This window comes from Talpa europaea, assembly GCF_964194135.1.
Source record: "Talpa europaea genome assembly, chromosome: 13".
Taxonomy (NCBI): Eukaryota; Metazoa; Chordata; class Mammalia; order Eulipotyphla; family Talpidae; genus Talpa; species Talpa europaea.
The window spans coordinates 87,583,447-87,601,657 of NC_140080.1; the positions used below are offsets into that span (position 1 = coordinate 87,583,447).

At 48.5% G+C, this 18,211-nt stretch overlaps 1 protein-coding gene across 4 annotated transcripts in view; it reads right to left on the reverse strand.

Moving 5' to 3' along the window:
• FECH (ferrochelatase) overlaps nt 1–14,555 on the reverse strand; it is a gene marked incomplete at both ends in the record, with an annotated part of 28,349 nt that extends 13,794 nt beyond the window's left edge. For 2 of the 4 annotated variants that reach the window (XM_084251861.1, XM_084251860.1), the window contains 3 exons: nt 3,712–3,860; nt 5,151–5,270; nt 9,915–9,934. In XM_084251861.1, the coding sequence (XP_084107987.1) occupies nt 3,712–3,860; nt 5,151–5,248 (247 nt within the window). Of the gene's footprint in view, nt 1–3,711; nt 3,861–5,150; nt 5,271–9,896; nt 10,039–14,509 lie in introns of those variants that run through there. The other 2 variants (XM_084251858.1, XM_084251859.1) reach the window with 2 other exon arrangements.
• Between the last annotated feature and the right edge of the window lie 3,656 nt (nt 14,556–18,211).

Here is an 18,211-nt window from a genome sequence, read left to right on the forward strand (position 1 = left end):
AAGGAGAAAGTGTTAATCTTTACATAGATTCCTGGGAGGCCGCACATCAGGCAAAGCCCAGAACAAAGGGCAGGGGACCTGATTTCCTGTGATGGCGGAAATGAATATTCCTTGCGAGGTACCCAGTCCCCAGCTAGTACGGGGAGTTTTAATCACTATTTTCTGGGACTAACCTCCCCCCTTAAACACACACACCGTTATTTAGCACAATGATTTGTTTGTTTGGTTTTTTTTTTAATTTATTTTTTAATTTATTTATTTATACAAGCACTGGGTACAGTCAGAAGCAGGGAGAGTGAGAGAATTCATCAGAGCCAGAGCGGGGAGCAGAACAGGCAGAGTGACGGAACACACTGCTGAGAGGAGCAACAGGCGGCAGGAGAGGTCTGAGCACCATGTGGGACCCTCGCTAGTGGCCAGGGATCAAACTGGCACTGCAGAGGCTGTGGGCAGCTTCGCAGCCCAGTGCTCAACCGCTGCGCCACCAGGGAGGCCCCCTAGCACAATGGTTTTTAAAATTCAAGCTTCTGTGCCTTATTCTCTGCTCTTGGCTGAGATAAGAGAGCCCAGAGAAAGGAGGAAAGAACATAACACTTATTCTGAACGTGTAACCTCCTCCTACAGAGCTGATACCATCGTAGAAACTTGCTTTTTGCTTCCCCCACCTGATTTTAAAGCCATTTTTTAGATAAGAAAACAGACTCTCAAAGGTTAATAACCTACCCAAAGTCACCCCTCACCGAGCCTCAAACTGAAATTTTCGTCAGGGCCTTCCCACGCCAAAACCTGGGCCCCCAGCCTGTTTCCACCCCAGAGTCCCTCCTCCTGTCCCCTCAGACCCCAGGTCACCTAGTTTATATAAAAGCTCTGAACACTTAATCATAGTTCATTGAGAACAAATGATTGAAATGATTCTCTTCATTTAACATGTGGAAAACACCAGAGCCAAGTTACGCTGGAGGCACCTAGTGGGACTTGAAATATTTGTCCTCAGCACCTCAAAGGCCCCGACCAGCTGCACATCTTTGTGTCTCTTTCCCCCTCATTTCGCCAGTCCCCTCTTCCACCTCCTCCTCCTTTGTCCTCCTGCCTCTTCTTTCCTTATATTTTAAAAGTATCCACAACCAAACAATTTCTTAAGTGTTTATAGGATCATAAAACTGGAAGCTTCCTCCTGTCTCCCAGTCTTGTCTCCTTGTCTTTTCACATCACCCTGGCAGTGGTGACTCTGACATCACCCTCGTGAACACCAAGTAATAATCACACCAAGATTCTGCCACCATCAAGCATCAGCAGAGACTGCCTGAAAGAATGTGACACTAACTTCCCACCAGAAACATCTAGGTTACAGTGAAGGAAGGGATAACATGAAGCCTCTATGTGCAGGGGGCAGAATTCGATATCCCCTGGCTGGGAACTGCAAGAAAGAGGAAGGAAAGAGGAAAATGAAATCATCTTTGCTACCTGCCCTTTGGAAGCCACCCATTTTAGGTCCTCTTGCATAAAATATGGAGAACTGCATTAAAACCCACCAGAGGGCGAGACCCTATAAGCGAACTCCACATGACTGATGGTTCAAGGATTGTGTGGTTCTTGCTAAAACTGCCAGCTCTCCCAATGTCATCAAGGCCGTTTTGAAAGAGCTCCCAGTGGTCTGAGCAGAGGCTGAAGCGGAATTTGCTTTCTAATCTATTTTGAGACAATACAATGATTGGACCCATATGGTAAGATCTCCCAACTCCACAGGTCAGCCGGCACTCACAGTCCCTTCGCACCTGCCCAGTATTGAAGGTGGCAGCCTACATGCTTGGGGGCTGGGCGTTCCCCAAATACCGCAGACTAAGAGAGGCTGCCTGGGCAGATAAAGACAGGGTGGTGACCGCATTTTGAAGTGAGAGAGAGTCAAATATTCTGCAAAGGACAGATAAAGCTTGCTGAACTGTCCAAATGGAGATTGCCTGCAAAAACATACTTTACAAGAAGTGACAATGGTTCTCCAACGGGGCCCATGCTGCGCAGTAATAGTGTTCCTGAAGGTTCCCTGCCTTGCTTCAGGATGGGCTTCACACGGCAGGAGCACCCAGGAAGGAAGGCGTGCCCTGGGTGTCACCCAGCACCCCACCTGGGCCTGTGCGAATCCCAATCACGACTCGGTAGCCCAGTGTAGTTGGCCCTCAAGTAACTGCCAGTGAACAATAGGGAGAGCTAGTAAAAGGGAAAAAAGGGACAAAGGAACTAGATTTCTAAACAAGAAAACTTCATTAAATCTAACCCATTCATTTATAATGTGCAGTCATTCAAAATGTCTGATTTGTACAAGGCTCTTAGGAAGAAAGGTGTGAGATCTATAGCACCATGCTTTTACTTTCTTTTTTTTCCTAAAGACTTATTTATTTATGCATACAAGAACTGGGGTGTAAGCCAAAGGTTTGAGAGGGTGAGAGGATTCACCAGAGACAAAGTGGGGAGCAGAACAGGCGGATCTGCTGAAATACACTGCTGAGGGGAGCAGCGGGTGAGACAGGAGAGGTCTGCTGTGCCATGTGGGTTGCTCCCTGGCTGGCAGGGGATTGAACTCATGCTGCAGAGGCTGCAGATTGCTTCGCAGTGCGGTGCTTAACCCTTGTGCTACCAAGGAGGACCCCCAAGTAGGGGTACACAGAGGAGAGCAGAGCGCCCCTCACCCACCCTTAAAAGGTGCACAGTGCCAATGTGGGTGCACCATGTAAGAAATGCCCTTGACCACAGGTGAAGGCAGGGATCAGATCATATTCAGAAGCCACTCAACAGTCTTCCAGGAGGTGACTGGCCAGGGCTGAAGGCCCCAGCTGCCTGCACTGGCAGCCGTGTTTTCTCAGAGGAGAAAGGCCAGCATAACTGTTCCTCTGGGGGTCCCCATGTGTCATGATCCTGTCCTGCTCCTGAACCCCTAGAGTGCAGCTGCAATTCCTGCATCTCGGGTGTCCTAAACAGCACTTTTGTTTTTCAGTTTTAACGTTCCTCGCGTTGGTCCACACCTACACGGGATGCTTTTAAAATTAACCAGCAGAGCCTCCTGTGTCTTGGTGTTAAAAACAAGGGGTTGTCCTGCCATCTGTGGAGTCCTGGATGCCAGTAAAAATGGCCCTTCTAGTGGATTCATGTAGTTAGAGTCTCATTCTGGACATTATCACCCTGTGTTAGAGACTCTCCAAGGATGGTCACCTCAAGTGTACAATCCCCTTTTGGTCCCACATGCCAAGAGGCCCTAAAATGTTGGCAGATCTGCAGGGGCTGAAAGCAGGGCCAAAAGCTGCTCAGCCTCAACAGTCACAGTGACAGCTGACTCTGCTCCAAGTATGGGTGTGATTAGTGCTCCACACAGAAAAAGGCAAGAGCAGCAGCGTCAGTCTGTCCCCCAAAAATCCCTTTCCAGTGCAGAGAGACAAATCTTCTATTCTTGGTATGTGGCCTCTGCCTTATGATCTAGTTCAACCTGACACACTTCAAAATTCCTTTTGAAATTCATATTCCAAATCTTCAGCTTTTTTACTGGTCACATGAGGAAGCAATAACATACAGCCAAGGACAAAGGATTGTGCCTTGAGACCCTTGTTAAGTGACCACGAGGGACACGGCATACGTCACTATGCATCTGACAGCCACTCCTGTCTAGATGTCGTTACTGCCTTGGGGCAGACCAGGTGAGACGTTCGTTAAGGAACACCGTACCTGTCTCAGGTGACAAGTCATCCAGCAGCTTCACCATGCCTTCTCCTTGCTTGGAGGTCCACATCTTGATTGGGGATCCGCCTCCAATCCTGTTGTACAGCTCTTGAATTTTGGGGGTTCGGCGTTTGGCGATGAGTGGTGCCAGCTTGCTAAATCATTTAACATGTAGGTAAGTGGGTTTTATTCCACCTTAGCAATTTGAGCAACATTTTCTACTCAATAAAGAAGATAAACAAAATTTTAAGAAAAACCTAACAAGACGAGGCCTTTAAAAATGGAAGCAGCAATCACTGACGACTGCCGGTTCTTTGGGTCTAGGCTAGGGAGAGAAAGCTAGATGATCGCTCTGCCTGCAAGCTGTCCTGGCAGCAAACCATGAAGAGTCAGACCCCAGGCAAGCCTGCAGAGATGCTGGCTAAGCACACTCATCACTACCTTAGTCCTGCGCCTCGAGGAACCGGGACAGATAAATCGTTAGGGCCAAACATTTAAACTTTTCATTTAAAACAACACACATTAATCCTACAGGTATACTTCAGGGTGAGCAAAGACGCATGCACCAGCATGGTCGCCACAACACTAGAAACAACCTGAACGTCCATCGGGAGGGCACTGGTTAAATAAATGAAGGTACAACCACCCAATGCAATTCTGGAACATCATAAAAAAAGTGAACCAGATCTACATAATATGTTCAGGAACACGCCTCAAGATCGATGCAGTTGCGCATGGCTATGCATGGACTTTGGCAGAAACAGCGCTCACTTCTGCAGTGGGCAAAGAGGCTGGAATCCACGGTGAGGGCATACATGTCTTCATTGGAAATACTTTTATGCTATTTGCATTTTTATCATATGTACATATAAAATTTTCATTAAAAAATCCACGTTAGGGCCTCCCCTGGTGGTGCAGTGGTTGAGCTCTGGGTTGCGAGGCTGCCTGCAGCCTCTGCAGCACCAGTTCGATCCCCGGCCACCAACGAAGGTCCCACAAAAAAAAAAAAAAAAATCCACATTAAAGAAAAGGCAGAGAAATGAGGAGGGGCAGAAGGAGAGGATGAAAGGAAGAGGAGGCACATCTGGTGCACACAGGCCAGATGGGGAATGATCCCGCCTGCCTGGGCACCAGCCAGTCAAGCACCGGGACAGGCATCTCTAAAGACCTTTAAAGGACTTCAGCAGGGTCAGGACGACCCGGGCTTCCAGGCTCTGCGGAGGAAAGGGCCCCAGGAGAACGGCCACTACCTTGCTCTTGCTTCCTCTCGCCATGCTGCTGACACCATGCCCTTCCCACACCTCTCGGGAGATAACCATGCTGCCTAATGGCTGCGGCATATGCATTAAGGTCTTTTATTATTTTTAACCCCAGGACTGAGACAAATGCAAGGCAACATCAATGCATTGGGAACAAGAAAGGGAAGGTGTTTCCATGCGGCTCACTTCTGAAAAGGTAGCGTCATGAGGTCCTGGTCCAGGAAGAGCCTCAGGAGGAAGTCGTGCACGTCCCCCACCGTTTCAGGGCCGCCCATGTTCAGCATTAATATTCCTGTTTTTGGCTTCCTAGGTAAAAGAAAGTGCAATGTTTGAGTAGCATTTTTCTTTTTGCTCTAGGGTAGAATCCTGGTTCAGCTAGCAAACTCTAATCAGTTCAAAAGTAAAATCCTACAGGCCTTTTCCCTGCTATGTGGGCATGCTCCTGTTTGCTGGGCTCCCTGTCTGGAAACACCCCATTCTTCCAGCCCTGACCCCCAGCAACCACAAATCCACTCCCAGGGTCTATGGATTTGCCTATTTAGGCATGTCACAGAAACAGAATCACATAACTTGTGGTCTTTGTGTCTGGCTTCTTGTTCTCAGCATGAAATGCTTCAGATTCATCCAGGCGGTGGCCCGAATCAATACTTCTCTTAACCATTACTGCAAAGGCTGAAGGTCCCCCTTCCAAGTTTCCTGCATCAAGACCACCTCTGCCCATCACAGGAACTAAGCCAACCCTGCCGAGGTGGCTCTTGATGGAAGATCCTTCTCACTGATCTGTAAAGCCGATGATAGAATGACACTTTATCTGCAATTTTTAAATAACTGCTAACATTTAGCAACACGAGGGATTAGAGTGTGCCCATGCCCATGGGTAGAAGCCATTTCTTTGCTCAAACACTATAGGAAAACTGAAGTAGAAATCTGAAGTCTCAACCAAAATTTTCCAAATAAGAACTAACTCCCAGGGAAAGGCAAATATCACATTACAATAAGGGCAGGGATTTTCTTAGATCTCATTATAACAATGAACTTAGGGCCTCCCTGGTGGCACAGTGGTTGAGCGCTGGGTTGCAAAGCTGCCCGCAGCCTCTGCAGTGCCGGTTCGATCCCCGGTTGCTGGGTGAGCGTCCCACATGGCACACAGACCTCTCCTGCCGCCCGCTGCTCCCCTCAGCAGTGTATTTCGGTCCTTCTGCCTGTTCTGCTCCCCGCTCTGACTCTGGTGAATTCTCTCACCCTCCCGCGCTTCTGACTGTACCCAGTGCTTGTATAAATAAATAAGTAAATCTTTTAAAAAAAAACAAAAACAGAAACAATGAACTTAGGGGCCTCCCTGGTGGCGCAAGGGGTTAAGATGCATCCTATGAAGCTGTCCACAGCCTCTGCAGCATGAGTTCAATCCCCCAGACAACCAAGGAGCAACCCACATGGCACAGCAGACCTCTCCTGTCTCTCCCACTGCTCCCCTCAGCAGTGTATTTCAGTCAGTCTGCCTGTTCTGTTCCCCACTCTTTCTCTGTTGAATCCTCTCACCCCCATACCTCTGGCTTGTTCCCCAGCTCTTGTATGCATAAAATAAATAAATCTTAAAAAAAAAAAAAGCAATAAACTTAGGTCACTGTATACTCCTTCTCCTTCAGACCAGGGTTTCTTAGCTTTAACACTGCTGACACTTGGTGCAGGATATCCTCGCTGTAGAGGGTTTTCCTGGGCACTATAGACACTTGGAACATCCCTGGCCTCTACTTACTGGGTGACAATAACACACATCCCACCCCAGCTGTGACCACTGAAAATGTTTCTGTTTATTGCTAAGTATGTCCTAGGGACCAAAATGCCCCCCAAGCACCTGTTGAGAACCACTGGGTGAGTGGGAGGAGGTATAATATCCTTTGTACTAACCAAAGCTGCTACTCTGAAGGTGCCATTGTTCTATGTGACTCTTCCACCTCCTCTGACCAGAAGTCATATCGACAAATCCACACACTGGTTAGTTTTCCTGATACCTGGCAATTCCAGCTTCATTATATTGTGAAACGGTAATGTTCCCTTAATGTTTCTACTTAGACCACAGCGTTCTCCTGGGATCCTGTCTTTCACTTGCAAAATCTGTGACTCAAAATAAATTAAGAGCATTTTTCCATGGATTGCTGCCAGTTAACAGATTAGGGGTTGAGACCCCAGGCGAAGAGACTTACCTAAGGCACAGAGGGTATCAGCGTGCAAAGGGGATTTAGAACTGTTTCTCATCTGCAACACCTGAGCTCAGAACAAGAGTGGCTTTAAATAGGATGTCATCCTGCCTTGCAAGCCCATGTTTTGTAAACCATGTTGATCTCATACATGAAAGAGATGCACACGATTTGAAAATATCTAAATACGCATGAACTTAATACAAAACTGTGTCATGCATGACGAATGGCGCATTAGGAAGCTCTCGGCAGACACCCCTCTGCTCGTGCAAAGCTTCAGTCAAGGGTCTCTATCTCTTCTCCCCTCCAGACAGGGCACATCTGAGACCAAGGTCTGAATGATCAAATCCCCTTTGTTTGCACAGAAAGGTATATAGAGCAGGACACAGTGGAGACTTCTCATCTGAAAAGGTTTCAACATTTCCCCATTTTTGCATTCTGAACTATTAATCGAATAGAACAGAAACTTAAACTCATCAATTAATAAACAGGATCTGACCTATTGTATATAGCCAGCATCAAGATAAAGAAGAAAATCCTAGCTCTTCTTTAAACCTACTTGAGAGAACTAGCCTGAGGATCTTTGCCATCTGTAGATCAGGATTTGGTAAAGTTCAGTCCATGTGTCAAATCTGCAACCTGCCCCCACTGCCTGTTTTTATAAATAAAGTTTTATTGGAGCACAGCTCTGCTTGTCTGTTTGCATATTATCTACGACTGCTCTCATCTCATAACAGAAGATTTTTAATAGAAGCAAGAGTCTAAATGACCCACAAAGCCAAAAAAAATACACTCTCGAGTCCTTTACAGACAACTTTCCAGACCCCTGGTCTGGAAGAGTGTGGTTTAGCATCTTCCAGTCCCGTCAAGAGGATGCACCCAGCAGACGCCTTCACAGTGTCTAGCACCAGAAAGATTCTCCAAGACACACATCACTTTATCTTTTCTAATATCTCAAAACTAGAAATGATCTGTGAGTGCTCTAGTATGGACTGGATAAATACTGACTTAATAACATACCCTTAAGCAACTAAAATACAGTAGAATATAGTCATATCGTTAACTGTTACTAAATAAAAAGAGGGAGTTATCTGAATAATATGAGTAGGATTGTCACATTTTAATAAACACTGAGTGAATATTAATAGATAAAGGTATAGAGACAAAACACTGGATGGTGAGATCAATGGTGATTGAACCCATTTCTTTTATATAAAATTGATATAAGGGTACTTCTTAGAACTTACATATTTTTTTAAATGTTTATTTAGTTCTAGCCACTTAATATTAAGGTTATTGTAATGCTGAATCTTGCCACTAGGATAATGAAACAATTCATGGTTCTATATCAACATCAGCTCTTCAGTTTATACCAAATATTTACTCCAATTCTAAGTACTGAAGGATTTTGTGCTACAGTCAAGGAGAGAAGAGGGGCCAGGGTGTCCGGGAGAAACACCGTCCTTTGGGGAAACCATGAGAACAAAGACAGTGTCTCAGCTCCCCACATCCCCACACACTGCATCTTCAAGGAGGACAGAGAATTGAAAGGTGACTTGGAGTCCTACCCCTAAGGCTCTATCTGCAGCAAACCTCAGTCTGTACCCACAATCCCACCATGAAAAATAACACAAGAACAATCTATTCTAGGCCTCCCTGGTGGCACAATGGGTTAAGCGCAACACTATGTAGCTATTGGCAGCCACTGCAGCACGAGTTCAATCCCCGGCTGGCCAGGGAGATTCCCACATGGTGCAGCAGACCTCTCCTGTCTTGCCTGCTGCTCCCCTCAGCAGTGTACTTCAGTCAGTCTGCCAGTTCTGCTCCCCACTCTGTCTCTGGTGAATCCTCTCACCCCCTGCACATCTGGCCTATACTCCAGTTCTTGTATGCATAAATAAATAAATCTTAAAAAAAAAAAGAACAATCTATTCTTAATTCTGCTATTTACTCTTTATTTCTGCTAGGACATCTGACCTGGCAGAATAGTCAAGGAGTTAAATCGCTCACAGCTACTTTCTCTCATGCAGAACAGAGTGTGCTGTTTCTAAATGACTCATGCGCTCAGCTAAATGGCTGCCCTGTGAAAGGTGTCCCATCCCCTGGATACAAGAGGGAGAGCTGGGGACCGCTGTGGCTTCACTTATTGAACAGGACGCCCCTGCTGACATTCACCGCCAACAGAAGAGGTGAGGCCTGAGAGATGTACTTTATCTCTTTAATAAATTAGAAACCATATTCTGTCATTTCTAATTACGTTCATGGTAATAGATGAAAAACAAAGGTAGAGTTTACTGTAGAAATTCTGCGTAGATTAGTTATTCTTTATCCTGTACAGGACATAACATTTCATAAGTATAATTATGTTAGGTTCATAAATACATTTCCAGCATACATGTGATTTGTGCTATGTGACATATTCCAGAACTAAATTCCTACATGATTTGCAGACTATTAGTACTCAACTACGTGTCCTTTAACAAAAGCCCTGGGGGATTTATGTCAATCACATCTCCAGGAAGCTGGGGGGGAAAATTAAGTAAAGAATTTTTCATTCTTGAAAATTCAAAACAACATTTTTTTATACCTTACGGGAATAAAATCTGTAGTTGAATAGCTGTTGAAAGGAAGCCACGAAAATAATATAGTGCTTCTTAGATATTGTTTTCCTGGCGCCTTCCCTCCCCACCTGGTTTGCATCAATAAAGAGAAATCCTAGTCCTAGTCCTAGTACCTAGGACTAGACTCCTACCTCTTCCCAGGTTGAACTTGAGGCTTCGGGCTTCTGACTCGTTGGGCTGTTGCTGCCGCGGCGGCTGTAGCTGCACCCGACTGGCACCTCCATGGCTGGCGGGTCCTTTGGCTGCCCTGCACCACTGTGGCAGAAGCACAGAAGTTGCATGAAGTCTAGCTGCGAAGCCATTTCTTTTGAAGAGGTGCTCAGAGCATGATGCCTGGGTCTAAAGTTTAGAGGCGCTGTGGCAGAGCATCTCCCCAGTGTTTGTCCGTGGGCGCTGGGGGAAGGCCAGGCAGCCTCTCCAACAGGGTGGTGGCATTCCCCAGGCGGCTTCTCAGGACCTGCCCGGAGCCTCTTAGAAACCTCAATCCCTCTCTCCCTGCCTTGGCAGATTGTGCTCTGACTCCTCATGTGAATCACCGAGGCCTGTGCAAGTTACTGGCGGCAGCAGGCTGCTCTGAGGAGCCTGCAGACAAGGCGATCACTCACATTCTGGTGGCTGCACCCACCGCCCCTCTGCTCGCTGCCTTCTCCAGTAAAGCACCAGAGCCAAGAATCACAGTGTCGCCCTTGGGCCCTGATAAGGGGGATTCTGATTTAGAGGGTGGGTCCACCTTGGCCCTCTTCCTGCTGCTCTGCTCTACAGGATGTGCGTCTGGAAACCCAAGGATTCAGGGACCCCCAGCCCAGAGTCCATGTGTCACACTCCAGATGGGCTCCCATTACCCCAGGATTCCCGGCCCCAAAGCCCCACACCATCTCCAGGGCCTGCACAGGCCTCCTCCTGGACCCATCCTCCGAGCTGCAGGGTAGCGACCAGGTTTGTTGACAGGTGTGAGACAGGAGCGTGACCATACACAGTGGATCATCTGCGCGTGCATACACAGGGGCACAATGCCGGGCAGAGCTGGTGGTGAGAGGAGAGGCAGGGAGCTTGCGGCCGTGCAGCTGCCCAGGCCTCTGCACTTCTGCAGGAACTCTGGAGAGCTAGAGCGCGCCCCTCCAGGTGGCCACAAAGGCCTGCTGGCCAGTGTGGGAGAACAGGGCATTTCACAGTTAACTTGTTCCCCCAAATGTGCTGTGCAGTGCACTGACCCGTGCCCCACAAGTTAGCGGCGGCCCACGCGACAAGCTGAACTAGGAGCCCATGGGCCACAGTCAGTGCAACATGAAGCACATTTGTCCTTAAAATAACAGACGATGAAATGAAACTGAAATCAGAGTAGAGACTGAGGATGACAATGAGGGGCACCGTGTTCTACCCCATGCTGGGGACCCCTACTCAAACCAGCTGGATTCGAAACCAGCTGGAAGTCAGTTTCCTTCTTTACCCTCTTCCTACTAGAGTCAAAGGGTACCTGGGGAGGCACTTGGCTGTGGCCCGGATCTGCCTCTGACTCCAGCTCTGCTACATTTTTTTTTTTTTAAGTTATCAGTGAGATATGCATTTTTATTTTATTTTATTTTATTTTTTAATTTATCTATTCATTTATTTATTTATACAAGCACTGGGTACAGTCAGAAGTGAGGGAGGGTGAGAGAATTCACCAGAGCCAGAGCGGGGAGCAGAGAAGGCAGGACCGAAGTACACTGCTGAGGGGAGCAGCGGGCGGCAGGAGAGGTCTGCGCGCTATGTGGGACCCTCCTCCGGTGGCCGGGGAGCAGCCGGGGATCGAACCGGCACTGCAGAGGCTGCGGGCAGCTTCGCAACCCAGAGCGCCACCGGGGAGGCCCTCTGCTACTTTTTAATAAGGTGATTGGGGCGGAGCCTTCGTCTCCCCAGCTGTGAAGTGATGGCCTCTTCCTATGGGGACCCGTGTGAGGGCTACACAGTGTCGGTCACACACAATCGCTGCTGGCACACGTTTCCCTGGTGAGCGGCCAGAGCACAGGGACTACGCTTGCTGTGATTCTGTTTGTATCACCTAGCTTGCCTATGAAACACAGGAGATGGCATCTCCAGGCCACTGTGGCTCCCAGCTGTCCAGACGTGCACATTCACAGGCAACATGGGTGCTTGGGCTCAATAGTCCTGATCACTTTAAGTGGGGAAGTGCAAAGACTGACACCAAGACATTCAGCTCAAATGCAGTCTCTGGTCAACTCACAGCTCCTCATTGCACACAAGGGCAATTCTGAACTGCATGGTAAGATTCAACCAGGTTCTCAATCAAGCTGGAATGTCTGCAGTTACTTAAATAAGATTATCGGGCCTCCCCAGTGGTGCAGCGGGTTGAGTGCAGCGCTGTGAAGCTGTCTGCAGCCTTTGCAGCACAGGTTCGACTCGTGGCTGGCCGCGGAGATACCCACATGGTGGCAGACCTCTCCTCGCCCGCTGCTCCCCTCAGCAGTGTATTTCTGTCCGTCTGCTATTCTGCTCCCCGCTCTGTCTCTGGTGAATCCTCTCACCCTCCTGCGCCTTGGGCCTGTATCCCAGCTCTTGTATAAAAATAAATAAATCTTTAAAAAAATGAGATTATCTCAGATTCCATGTGTTGTGAGCACAAAACTCAGACATTCCTTGGTTTGACTACGGGAAATAAGAATTCTTCCTGTGCACCTTACAAAAGGGGGTGGGGGATACAGATTACAGCCAGTGTCTTCTTAACTAGTACTAACTAGTGCACTAGTATTTCCTCACACACTATGGGAACTGGTAGCTTTGGGGGCTGCCAAACTACTGCCATGCCTTAAACCTAGAAAATTATCTTCTTTGTGGTTGAGCAAATTCTTATGGAAGGACGATGGTGCTAAGACTGGATCCTTTCTGCTCAGGACTCAGAGTTAATGCATCTACCTCTCACAGATGCTCTAAAACACCTTCTCCATAATGACCTGAAGGTTCTAGAGAAATGAAGTGTCTTACTGTTCATCTAGATGAAGGAGTTTAAAGTAAATGAGACTCCTGACTTTATTCAGATGGCAGAGAAATCTGAAAGTGCAGCAGCATGGGTGATGCAGATGGTTCAGCCTCTGTAGTCACAGAGAATAGAGCAGAAGGCCCAGCTAGAACTAATGAGCTGAGCAGCTGTGTTAGAGCAACTTGCTGAGCTATCCTCGCCTTGCTTTTCTCATCTGTAAAATGGAGATAAGACCAGTTTTGCAGGGCTGTTGTGAAGATAAGGAAGTTGTTTTTTTTTTTTAAATTACATGATCAGTTCCCAAAACAGTGCCAGGCACACTGTATGTGGCTAAGCAACAGGTAAGCATACTCAATAGCGAGCACTGCCCAGATATAGCCTATGGCCCACCTGGAATCTTATTAATTCTGCAATACGCTAAAAATTTTAGTGTAAAACATCGCTTTTCCACTTTTTCTTTAAAAATTTATTTTCTGCAATAATAGTCAATTTTTTCCAACTCAGGTGTTAAGGCCTTTATATCAACAATGATAAAGTATTATAGCTACAAGTTTAAATCAGAATCTCCAGCACAACTGGACTGTACATCCACCATATCTGTTATGGTGTCTGAATCCTACCGAGTTACTTATCACCTCGACAACAAATAATTTAAAGTTTTTTACATTGTACCATGACTTCAAATTTAAAGTGTCAGACTTGGCTTGCCACAGAAAGGCTCAAGTTGGACACGTCTTTCAGCCCCAGCGCACTGGCTCTTGGTAAAAGATAAAGCCTTTGTCTCACTGCACCCTGGGTGACCTGGTCCTTACCTTACCCTGGCTCTTTATCACTTTCCCAACAAAGGCATCTGTAATAAAATAAGGAGGTGGCTGTGGATTCTCTTCACTCCCTCTCACTCGGCGCCAGCAAGACTGAAGAACTAGGGAACTTCTTAGAAAAGTCAGTCAGGTCTGTGCGCAGTTGCTGTTCAAATGCTTTCCTTAACCATCTTGGTACTGGGCAACCTTTCACATAATAACTGAACATTTGGAGGGTTCCCGGGTCTCTAACCACTGCCAGGCACTGTGGTTTCACCCATTTCCTCTCGTCTTCGGGGCAAGCCCCTGGGCCATGACCTTACTCCTGCCTTTCCCAAAGCTCAGCCCGCCGGGGCGCCTCCCTCGAGGGGTGACAGGAAGGAAGTGGCACAGTCAGGGTCCCGCGCTGCGCCCGACGAGCCTCCCACCAACCCACCCTGAGCACGACCTCCACGCGGGCCTGCAGCAGAGAGGTGTGGGCTGTCCGGGGGGGCCTGGGCTCCACGTACCCCGGACAGCACGCGCCCGGGTGGACCTGGGTCCTGCGCCCCGGGCGCGGAGGGGGTGATGCGCCCCCGCTGCCGGCCCGGGCCGGATCCCAACACACCCTCCCTCCGCGCCTCCGCAGCGCCCCGCGACTGTCACCCCGGATTTTACAAAGGACGACTGCGCCTCGGCCAGACCCGGCCAGGCTCTCGGCCTCCCGGCGGGCCGAGGGGCGCCCGGCCGCCTCCCCGCGGGGTACGCGGGTGACCCCGGCCCCTCCCCTCGCTCCTCCCACGAGCGGGTCCCCTTCCGGTCCCTCCTCCCGGACGCCCCCCGCGCGGCGCCGCGCGGCCCCCCGCCACCTTTGGGGTCCCCCGGGCCGGCGGGCCGGGGCGCGAGCTGCCCAGCGCCCCCGCCTGCCCCGGGAGTTGGGGCTCGGGGCGCGCGCGAGGCCCCCACTTACGCCGATCGCGGAGCCAGGCGGCCGCAGGGCGCAGGGCTGCAGCCATGGCTGTGCGGACGCGGAGCACCCCCGGCCGGCCTCGGCCCGGAGCTGGGTCTTCCTCCCGCGCAGCGCCGAGACCTGGGCCCCGCCAGCGCCCAGCCCCGGGGCGCCCCCACCCGGGCCGGCCTATCTCCAGCGGCCGCCCCTGCGCCCTCGCGGCGCGCGCGCCCATTCGCTGCCCGGCCGGGCGGGCTCGGGCGGGGCCACCGGGGCCCGCCCCCCGCCCCGGCCCGCCCCCCGCCGCCGGCCCGGGCAGCCCCTCCGCTCGCCCCGGTCCACCCCACCCCACCCCTGGCCTGGTGCCCTGGGCATTCCACTTCTGATCGCGCAGGGCGCGGGCCCTGATTGTGGCCTCCACCGACCTGGCCAGCGCAGGAACTGCAGCCACCGCTCGGCAGGACTCTCCAGACCTTCCCGTTTCTGTAGTTAGGGGCCCCTCTAGGCTCAGCTCTGCAGGCTGCTTGCCCAGTGACAGCGCAGCTGTGCCCACCCTGTTTTGTTGCTCTTGTTTCCAGAAGAGGAAAAGGAATTATTTTATATTGGACACTCCGACAGAATTGTTCAGTCGCTCTGTGGCATCTTTCTGGAACAGAGTTTGACAGGTGGGGCCAGAAAGCAAACGTTATTGTGCTTACATAAGAACGAATGAAGAGGGGCCTCCCTGGTGGCTCAAGGGGTTGAGACGCAACCTATGAGGCTAACCACAGCCACCGCAGCACGAGTTTGAGCCCTGGCCAGGGAGATACCCACATGGCGCGGCGGACCTCTCCTGTCTTGCCCGCTGCTCCCCTCAGCTGTGTATTGCCAGCACCTCTGGCCTACCCCCGTTCTTGTATGCATAAATAAATAAATCTTTTTAAAAAAAATCAGTGAAGACCCGGCTGGCAGATGCGGTTTTTGGAGGGGATGAGGTCTGGCAGAGTGCATCTGCGCACCTGGGCGGGACGGCCGCCTGGCCACCAGTACCAAGCACGCACCTGACAAGTGCCTCCTGCATTTCTCTCCTTTTCTGCCTTCCTGCTTCTCCCCCCAAACACCTGGGAACAGAAAGGTCTCGAAGGCGTTAATTCATTGAACAAGGATTGAAAACCTGCAGGAAAAACAGCAATGAACACAGCAGACAAGGGACTTAAATGGAGGTTGGAAAGGACAGAAAAATGTAGTACTTTGGGTGATGATGAGATCCAAAAAAACGAATGAAGCAATGTAATGTCAAACTGGCATTTGACATAGGCCTGAAAGGGGACAGACCCTGTGGAACATTCTGGGAGTCCAGGTGGAATTGAAAACCAGCTTTCTGTACTAAAATGTATGTTCTTGATTGAATTTGTTTATTTTTTAATCCTGATGACTACCAGCCCAAGGTAAAATATCAGATTAAATGGATTTCCTTTCATGTTACCTACGTGATCTTCAAGTCCAAGCAGGAAATATTCCCTGAGAAATGGACAGTGAACTTGCTCCAAGTGTCAGACAGCTTTCTCATATATTTTGCTAACTTTCTACTCTCCTTCTACTAGTTTTAAGTTGCCCTTTAAAGAACCGATCTTTATAATCTACTTCTTTACCTAAAGCCTAAACCCATTTCTTTTAAATAAACTACCAAAAAAAAAAAAAAAGTCTCCTGTTTTGCGATGCTGTGCTGGGGAGAATTGTCGGCAAGGCCAGAGAATAGAAAAGGCCAAGGGTTTTTCAACATGGGGCTCTTCTCAGTTTCTTCTGGGAGGGTCCAGATAAGACACCCCTCCATCCTGGGTGCCACGCCCCTCTGCTCAGTGGAGATAAGAGGGGACTTTGGGCCCCTCCCAGGGAAACACTGATGATTAGTGATGAGGCATTTAAGATGCCAAATCTCAATTAAGAGTGGGTAGGTTAAATTTGTGCCCTACCAAAGAGAGGAAGAAACTAGTAAACCTGCTTTATTAAGTATAACAATATAATAGCCCTTAAAAATGAATTAGTACCATTTCATTCATTTTATTCACTTGTAATTTCACTTTTACTTTTTAAAAATTCATTCAAAATTCCTCATGTGTAAAACCTCCTGTGTGCATAGTAAGATTCAAAGGTTATTAATGAAAACAAAACCATGATTTTTCCCCAATAGAGTACTAACCGTTACTATTTCTAATCTATGGCTATTTCTTTTTTTTTTTTTTTAAGATTTATTTTATTTATTTATTTGTTTGTTTGTTTGTTTGTTTATTTATTTATTTGTACAAGCACTGGGTACAGTCAGAAGTGCGGGAGGGTGAGAGAATTCACCAGAGCCAGAGCGGGGAGCAGAGCAGGCAGAAGGACCGAAGTACACTGCTGAGGGGAGCAGCGGGCGGCAGGAGAGGTCTGCGCGCCATGTGGGACCCTCCTCCGGTGGCCGGGGAGCAGCCGGGGAGCAGCCGGGGAGCAGCCGGGGAGCAGCCGGGGATCGAACCGGCGCTGCAGAGGCCGCGGGCAGCTTCGCAACCCAGCGCTCAACCGCTGCGCCACCGGGGAGGCCCATCTATGGCTATTTCTTACAAACATCAGACATAAAAGTAGATAGTATATGTTCTTATAAATGAAACCCAATAAAATGCATTTTATATGGGTCCTTTTCAAAACTAATAGAAAGCAGTCCTTTTTGATTTGTTTTATTCTTTTTTTTTTTTTTTGAAATCAGTCCTTAACCCAGAAATGGTGAACTCTGAACTAAGATTTACTAAGACAAATAGGCTATTGGAAAGTTAAAGAAATTTGCAAAACAATATGATATATAGACCTACAATGTATAGACAAATGCATTTTTTTCCCTGGCTTATATATTTGTAAGAAAGTTTTACACAAACTCCCTTAGCAAGCATAAGATCAAAGGCAGAGTTTCTGGATGGTCTCAGATGTGGCTCCCCACTATGCTGGAGAGGCCTCCTCTGAGCCTGGGTGACTTAATTAGTGAAGAAAGTCCTCTCCTGTCACAGGCAGTGCTGAGTTCAGCCTGTGGTCCTCCATAAGATGAATTTGTTGGTTTCAGTTCAATGCTTCAGAGAAAGGGGGTGGGGGTAGGGATGCCCTAATTCATTATTTGCCATGATTGGCACCTCTGAGCTACACAAACTAAACTTCGATTACTCAATTCTGTCTCCTTAATCAGAAAAAACAACAGGACATGCAGGAGAGTGGTGTTGAGTGCAAGAGAAACAGTGGCCGTGTGAAGCAGACAAATGGTAAGTTACAATGATTACCCAGAGAAATGGGATCGATTGTCCCCACAATTGTTTTATAACAAAGAAGCCACCAAATTAAGAACAATGTGATGTGCATTTTGACTTCCCCTCTTAATCAAGTCAGCTAATGGTGATGGACTATTGTACATGTTACTTTTGTACATGGACAAAAGTTCATTCTTTTGTGTGTGTTTATTACTGGGTACCTACGATGAGCAAAGCATTGTGTCAAGGATGTCAAAGCAATGTCAAGGATGCAAATGTTAAAAGCAAACTCTACGCTCAAGTAGCTCGTTCATGCATGAAACACGTATGGAGAGTCAAGTACACAGGAGGCACTGTGCACACAATAATGGATTGTATGGTCTCTGCTTTCATGGAACTTACATCCCGGAAGGCAAGGCAGACAACAAACAAAAGATATGCGATGTAATATCAGGTATGGTTAGGACCGAAGGAA